Genomic DNA, 7,828 nt, shown 5'->3' with positions numbered 1-7,828 from the left:
TCTCGCCTATATTTCTTCTGGCTGTTCCCCATCCTCACTGTACTTGGTCCCCTTTCCATTAATTTTCTCTTCTTTCGCTAAACTGTGGAAAGCCCTTGCTCTGTCGGTACGTTCTGCACCTTCTCCCACTTCCTTTTGCTACTCTTTATTAAAATCTTTGATCTTCTGCTCCACACTTTTAGCCAGGTGAATATTGTTTGCCCTCCATTTTCATAATTGTGTTGCCATTAATGTAATTCAATTGTATAGTGCTTTGCCCATTTTCTAAATACAAATACACACAAAAAACTAAATCTCTACCTTCATAATAATTATCTGAGTAAAACTGCAATTTGTTCATTTCTCCAGATGTGAGAAATCCCAGCAGAGCAGAGCATGACAACCACTAACATCACAATGCCCTGCCATGTCAGCAGGGAGCTGAGGGGACAGAACAAAGATGGGGGATGTGGACGTGGTGTGACCTCCTGCCCACGTCTCACAGGCTTCTGCCGCAGGAGGAGGGGAAGCAGGCATGCCTCCTCGGCCGGGAAAACCTTGCGGACACCCTTGTCCTCCTGCTGGTGGTTGTTATTGGGCTTCACATCGCAGTCAACATTGCCCAGCTGGTAAGAGCACTGGATGGAAGAGGGTGATGTGCAGAAGGGAACTGTAGAGTGGTGGGAAACTAGGGATGGTACAGCAGAGGGGTAACTCACATCTGGATAGATAGATAAAGCGGCAAAGGCGTGGGGAGTTTATGAAGCATAGATAACACAATCTCAGCCCAGATACCCAATGGTGTGTCTCATACAGCACCCAGATAATTCAGTCCAAAGAATTTTTAAGTGGAAATATAGGCACATCCTGTTGATCAGCTCAGGCTTTATTTTGTAAATCAGGGAAATAGTTTTCATCAAAGGTTTCAGTTTACTGCTTAGACCCTATCCTTTGCGGTGATAGATCTGACCTTGCCTGCTCCGCAGACTATCTGTAAATAGCTTAATTCTGCATCCTGTCCCTGGCCTTGCTAGGCCTGCAACTCATCCAATTTAGTGGTATATTGTTTGTGTTGCCCTTGTTCAGAGTGCAATTGAAACCCAAATTATAATCTTACATTCATCATGTCCATGACTGTGACAGGGTTGCAGCCTGCCCCTTAACCAACTAGGCCTTTAGGGTTATCCCTGATCATGCTAAACCAGCACCATAGACACACTAGGGCTGGAACCACTCCTTGACTATCTTAAGGAGGGGAGGGGAGTGATCTAATGGAAGGTATCCTTCTGATAAGGATGCCCCAATATGATTCCACATTCAGGCAATCCTATTATCCTATTCAGAAGACAAGATATCAGCAATGGGCTTATCACAAGAACACAACAGACCCCCTCCCTTCTTTACCACCTCCTCCTACTCTCTTTTCATTTATAATTGCCACTCACACATTTCTATACCACTTTATTGGCATCCTTCTTTCACTCACCTCATCCCTCACATCCCGCTTTTTATTTCTCAACCTTCCAGTGGGCCAAACCGCTCTCTTTTATTCTCTTCCCTGCTATTCTCCAGATCTGCCATGGAGCGAAGATTCTCCTGAGACGCATCTTCAGATCGCGGGGTAAGTCAATGGATTTCTCTTCTGCTTGGGTTCGGAGCGACAATGCAGAGGATCAGTTGGTGCCTAGACGTGTGTTGGTTGGGGAGGGGAATGAGATGCTGGAACTGTTGGTTGAACCAGGGGATTGTAGGAATCCAGTACTTAACACAGTATTGAAGGGAGCAAATGCTTTAGTTTCAGCTACTTGTCCACAACGAACTGGAAGACTGCACGCTCATTTAATAACTCCATAAACAATGTTGACACATGGGCCAATGAGTTGAATGATCATCAAATTTCAGGAAAATGGGCAATTGAGTAGTTGGAGTCCATATGTAGGGTAAAGACAAACATTGCCAATAATGGCATACCAACCCTTCTTTCCAAATATGAGGGGCAGTCCAATCGCTTATCAGACCCTATCACTAATTCTATTGAAAATTGCACAGGTGCTCACTAATGCCATAATGAAACATAAACAAAAAATGCAAATGGCATTCTGGATTGTGTGCATTTCATAAAATAAATGCTTACAATACCCCTAAAAAAGTGAAGAATGCACCTCCATTAGCCAACGTTTAATCAGTAGGAATTTCCCTTGGTAGCCATTTTCTGCGTGGATTTTGTAGCATTCCAAAAGAGGAGCAGCTATACAAATATTTATTTTTAAAAATCAACTTTGGCAGTGCACAAAGGAAGCAGACAAGAGAGAACTGCAAGGCCTTGTTCATTCTGCACTGAACAAAACCCTACCATAAGGAAGCAATAAGATGCTTTCCATTCGATTCTGTGGATAGCAATATGTTCAATATATCTGCAGTTAAAATAAGGTTGCCACGAACTACTGCAAGTAGCCAATTTATATGCTTATTCTGGGTTATCAAATCCCTCTGGAAAGCCAAATAGCCAGTGTAATGTTCATGACTCCACGCTCCCATTCAATTAGATTGGTGGCCAATCCTTGAACTTTCTTCCAATTCACTAATATTTTGTGACATATATATCAGTGACTAGAAGAGGATGTAACATTTTCAATGGGGTTTACATTTATCTCTGTCCAGTGGCACATTAAATCTTTAGCACTAGTTCCCAGCCTTTTGGCGTGCAGGATCAAGCACGCTTTGATCTGAAAGTGACAGCATGACACTGCCTACTCCTCTTTAGCTTATACTCTCAAATACCACCACAATTATTGTAGACTTGATCTGTGCATCAGTTTAACCTACATGCATCACTGTTTACCTTTCCACGTTAAAACGTGCCTGTCTAACCTTACAGAGCACATATTATTATCGATATTAATACTCATCGATGATCCAGTGGTGTCTAGATTTCCATAAAAATGTCAAAGGTGTAAGTGTAGCACACAGCTGCCATTGTTATGACGGTGCAGCCTTGTGCCTTGTCGGCAGGTACATGAGCTGCAGCAATCCATGGAACTCGTGAGCGTTCAATAGTACTCTCATATAAATACTGAATTAGTGGAGATGGAGAGAGGACACTACATGGGCACCAAGGGAGCCTGATGAGAATACTGCTAAGATCATATACACATTAAACGTCACTTTCTAATTAGTCATACAGATGGATAAAGCGTTCCAAGGCCCTCCAGTTGTTTTGACCCACAACTCCCATGATTTGACAGCATTTACCATGCTGGCAAAGGCTGATGGGAGTTGTAGGTCAAAACATCTGTATGGTTGCCCTCCACTGAGGTTGTCCTGAAACAGCAGTTTGTCAAATGAGAGGGCAGAATCCGCACACCACAGACTGGCCCAGAGTATACGAGTAATAGAATTTCTCTGCTCCGAATTGGCCAAAGAAGATTGCTAGTCGTGGCCCATGGTAATTGAAGAGAGCTATTATGTAGATGCAGCCCATACTGGACACTGGCCTTCATTAGGACCCTGGCGCTAAGTGTTTAACGGCGCCGTAAAAGGCTGCGGCGCCGTTAAACACTTAGCACCTTACTACGAGGTCCCTTTGCGGGACCCAACCTGAACGGCTGGTCTAGACCAGCCGTTAAAGTAGGAACTCGCAAAGGGACCTTGGTGCTAAGAACGGTACCGCAATTTGCGGTACCGTACTTAGCGACTTCCCCAGTCCCATTGAGCCCTATGGGGCAAAAATGAGGATGGGGAAGGGCCAATGTTCAATGGGGAATTACCGCCCTGCCATCCTTGGAATGGGGTGGTAATTCCCCATTGAACATTGATGGACTCGTTACGATACCGGCACTAACCATGGTGCTAATAGCGCCATGGTTTAGCGCCAGTATCGCAATGAAGGCCAGTGTGTTGTTGACTCATCCTCAAAAGATTCTGGAACTACTAAAATAGGTTCATTTGGTATCAGTGATGGGTTGGGGTCAATGGTGCCAGCAACACGAGACCACACCTTGGCATAGGCGGACACTGATCAGCGCTCCAGCAGCTGCAGTGAGATTGGTAGCATCGGGCAATAAAGCAGAGATTGAGCTTCCAAAGGTGAAGATCATGGAACGAGAATGAGGGTGAGGAAGAGAGGGAAAGCGTAAACAACAAGCGCATGAGTTTGTGTTAAATGTAGGTGATTGGTTAGTGGTTCTGCCCACAGTAGATGAGGGGTAAGGGTGGCTCAACTGGTTTACTGTAAAGAGCCACCGACCTCAGGGTCAAGCACAGACACAGTGGCCAAACGACAAATAATTCCATTAAAGGGGATTATTTGTTCCCATGTTCAATCTAGAGACTTGACGACAAGTGTCCACCCCCCAAGACTGTGGAGTCATAAAGTGGAAACAGAGAGCAAGGTCCTCAATGTAGTGCAGGATGTAGGTGGGGATGGGATAGGAGGGGTCATGATTGGTAAATGCATGCTATCATATACGACTCTTCTTCTTTCCATACAGGAGTCATCAGTGATGTGGATTCTTGCTCCGACCATGGCAAAACCAGGCATAGGAAAGGTGCTGGCTGCATGGAGTGTATGGCTAAAGCATGCAACCGCCATTTCAAATACACAATGGAGCCGGTTCGACTCACGGTAGAGGGATACAGGGCACACCACGCAAAGGGCCAGAGCAGCGACATGTGCCGCTGCCATCGGGCAACCACTAGAATAAACCTCTGGGATACAGACGATGAGAAGGCCAGCCAGCACCACCGCTCTTTGGGAGGGGAGGAGTGCTGCTGCCTCCAGCACCTCAGTTGCTGTCATAACTTTCAGGACAATACTCATGCAGGAAGACTTTCTTGCCAGAGGTTGGCAGTGACTGATGTGTCAGACAGCAAGACGACTGACATGAAGGCACAGGCCAGCAAAGAGAAAATGGGGCCAGATGTAAACTCTGCAGAAGAACAGCCAAAGAGCAAGCCGAAACCTCAAAGCCCATCGGATGACCCTACAGAAATGCACATCTCAGATTTCAGACCACAGAAGGACAGTCCATGCCCCACCGTTGCAACGCCAATGATGCCCTTAATATGCCTGCCCACGCCATACACCACAAGCACCAAATATGCAGATGAGGAAGCCACCCCAGCCAACAGGGCCATGCTGCCACGCCCGCTGATCCCAGAGTTGTTCTGCTACACTACACCATGCTCGTCCCAGGCATTCCCAGGGGGCCCACCCTCTACCAGACCCATTAACCCTCTGCTGAGGACGACTCCCCTGGTTAATGGCTTGGCCTTGCAGCAACCGAAAGAAAATGTTTACCCTGATGATTCAGAAGCCACCATCCCTGACAGCTCCAGCCCACCCTCTGCCGGCCACAGTTCATCTTCAATCCTCGGCAAAAGAGAGATCAGAACCGGACGCGTGTTGTATGATGCCCGTGCTTGGAAAGCCAAACAACCTTTGGTGGATAAAGAACCCCAGGAACCTGAAGTCGAGCAGAATGACAGCATGACCTCGGTGATCATGGACAATAGCAGTGAAGAGGATATCACGGAAACAAAGACAGAGACACCAGTACCCAAGCTGCCGCCTCCGATCAACGCACGGACTTTCCGCCCCGGGGGTGCCATGCTCAATGAGCATCAAAGCCCATTTATCAGAACCTTTGAGGCGTCTAAACAGGCTGTCGAAGGCTCGAGGACACCACAGCCTGCGACAGGCTTCACCTGATGCCACAACTCTTTAAACCTTCATCAACTCATATAATAAATCACCAAAGAAAGATCTTATGTTCGCTTGTGTGTTAAAATCCTTTGCACAATACTCTCCAGCGGGGGCATAGTGTGCTCTTTGTACCAGTTTCATTATTTAACACTTGCTATGACCAACTTCACCACTGCTGACTGTGGACGGCATTGATCCAGCTATAAAGAGAGGGTCTAAAGTTCAGCCAACCAGAGATGAAAAGGACCCACTGACAAGGTGATGCCCTATGCAGAGGGACCAATTAACAACATTCTCTACCTTACAAGCTCCTTCCTCTGTGCATGCTTTTTATTATCATCATCATCATCATCCTCTTATTTATTAGAATAGAAAACATTTCCATAAAATCAGCAATATCACAATCATATTAGGTATACCAACAGTATGAAATAACGTGCAGATACAAACATTCAAGTTCATATAGGTCCAATAACATCAGATTCAAAACAATCAGTACATGTACAAATCATATCAAATTGATAAACCGGATAAAAAACTAATGAATAGACAGATTTAAGGATCTACTCCGAAGGAGCCATGCACCATCAAGATAATTTGCTATGCTTAACGTTAAATCGGAGGTACTTGCAGTTTGTAAAAATAATTCATAGCCACTAATGCACGTCTAATTCATTCTCTTGTGAGGTGTGGTACTATGCCTATGCTTCTGAGTTGCTTATATAATGCACATAGTAGGAGGACTATGAGGGCAGGGTGTCCAGTCATTTGGTCGACTGAAAACTGGTCGAATGACATTTGGTCGACGCAATTTGGTCGAAAACCAAATGGTCGAATTTTTTTTTTAATTATATATTTATTTTTCGGGTTTTCGTTTTTAAAAAAAAGTGTTTTTTAGAAAAAAAAAGGGGTTTCGGGGGGGACCCCCCCCCCCAAAAAAAGGGGTGAAAATAAAAAAAATAAAAAATTCGACCATTTGGTTTTCGACCAAATTGGTTCGACCATTTGTCTGGTCGACCAATTTTTTTCGACCAAATGTCTCGTAACCTTGAGGGCAGTATTCCAGCTATATTTTGGACCATTGTGCGGAAATCGAGGCTAGCAGATTTATATTCAAGCAGAATTTCAGGTATAGGCATCTTTACAGAAGTCGTGGTTAAGTTAAGATAAGGTTCTGGCCCAAAATGACTTTTATTTGACAAATAGTCGATGGTCAAAATAACATGTGTTCCTTCCTTCAGGAAATCCTGTCTTGCCCAGGCACCAAAGGCAAGTGTCACCTTTCTGGACACCGAGAGGAATATAAAATGTGTACAAAAAGCCTATTTTTGGTGAAGGTAGATTTAACATACCCAAGCCATTCCCATAGGGTACCCTTGTTCTGGTAAGACAAGTCCTCTGCAATTTCTCTTCAGATATTTAACTCTTTAACTGCATTAATTGGAAGCCAAAACAAAACCGACCTAATCTGGTCTTCATAGCTAAGCGGTACAAACCTAACTCCATAGAAATAGGTACAGAAGGCCCATTGTTACTTAAGAGCAATAACTGTTTTAATAATGTTCTTTACTCCATCTAATTAAAATTAAGAGGCGGACAGAGGAGACATGTTTGTGGTTACAAACATTTATTTAAAAGAAATCGGGGTTGTAAAATAACTATTCTAGGAGGAATTTCCCTACCTCTACCAAAATGTAATAGGTCGGTCCAATGTCAAGAAATCCAAACAAAAGTATGTCCTGTGTCCTATTTTGGCCTTCACACTCTAAATAAACTCTGCAGTGCAAAAGATACTGTCTCTTGTTATTCACAAGTACTCAAATGTTCAAGTTCAACACAAATGTTCAAAGCTAACAAAAAGGATTCCAATGACCAATGTTGAAGTCCGAGTGAACAGCTTCCTTTCCCAGTTTCCTTGTGCCAATCTTACCAGTTGATAAAGAATAACTAAGTTCCAAAAGGATTACTCTCTCTCCCCTTGGTCAAAAGCAGTTCTGATGGGGGCGCTGTTGAGCAGCCTGCAAAATGGCTGCCTAGTGCAAGAGCTCCGTGCCTAGCCGCCTTTTATTCGTCGACATCTGCGGTTCTGCTTTGGATCCTGTGTCCCTGCTACGATCCCTGCACTGCGGCCAACGAGCACTATCC

At 44.6% G+C, this 7,828-nt stretch overlaps 1 protein-coding gene across 1 annotated transcript; it reads left to right on the top strand.

Annotated features, from left to right (window-relative positions):
* The first annotated feature begins 434 nt into the window (after positions 1-434).
* LOC138471832 (uncharacterized) lies at positions 435-5,748 on the top strand. Its single transcript, XM_069610007.1, has 3 exons — positions 435-608; positions 1,552-1,600; positions 4,470-5,748. The coding sequence occupies exons 1-3, from the start codon at positions 447-449 to the stop codon at positions 5,687-5,689; spliced, it is 1,431 nt and encodes a 476-aa protein (XP_069466108.1). The 5' UTR covers positions 435-446; the 3' UTR covers positions 5,690-5,748.
* Positions 5,749-7,828: the final 2,080 nt, after the last annotated feature.

Source organism: Ambystoma mexicanum, chromosome 1p, assembly GCF_040938575.1.
Source record: "Ambystoma mexicanum isolate Mex_15411 chromosome 1p, UKY_AmexF1_1, whole genome shotgun sequence".
Taxonomy (NCBI): Eukaryota; Metazoa; Chordata; class Amphibia; order Caudata; family Ambystomatidae; genus Ambystoma; species Ambystoma mexicanum.
This window is presented reverse-complemented; position numbering and strand designations above follow the sequence as displayed.

What these genes read in the sequence shown, in the direction of transcription:
- LOC138471832 (XM_069610007.1), top strand. Translation starts at nt 447, where the DNA reads ATGTGGACGTGGTGTGACCTCCTGCCCACGTCTCACAGGCTTCTGCCG. An exon ending in CAGTCAACATTGCCCAGCTG is followed by an intron (nt 609 to 1,551) that starts GTAAGAGCACTG and finishes GCTATTCTCCAG; the next exon opens with ATCTGCCATGGAGCGAAGAT. An exon ending in ACGCATCTTCAGATCGCGGG is followed by an intron (nt 1,601 to 4,469) that starts GTAAGTCAATGG and finishes CTTTCCATACAG; the next exon opens with GAGTCATCAGTGATGTGGAT.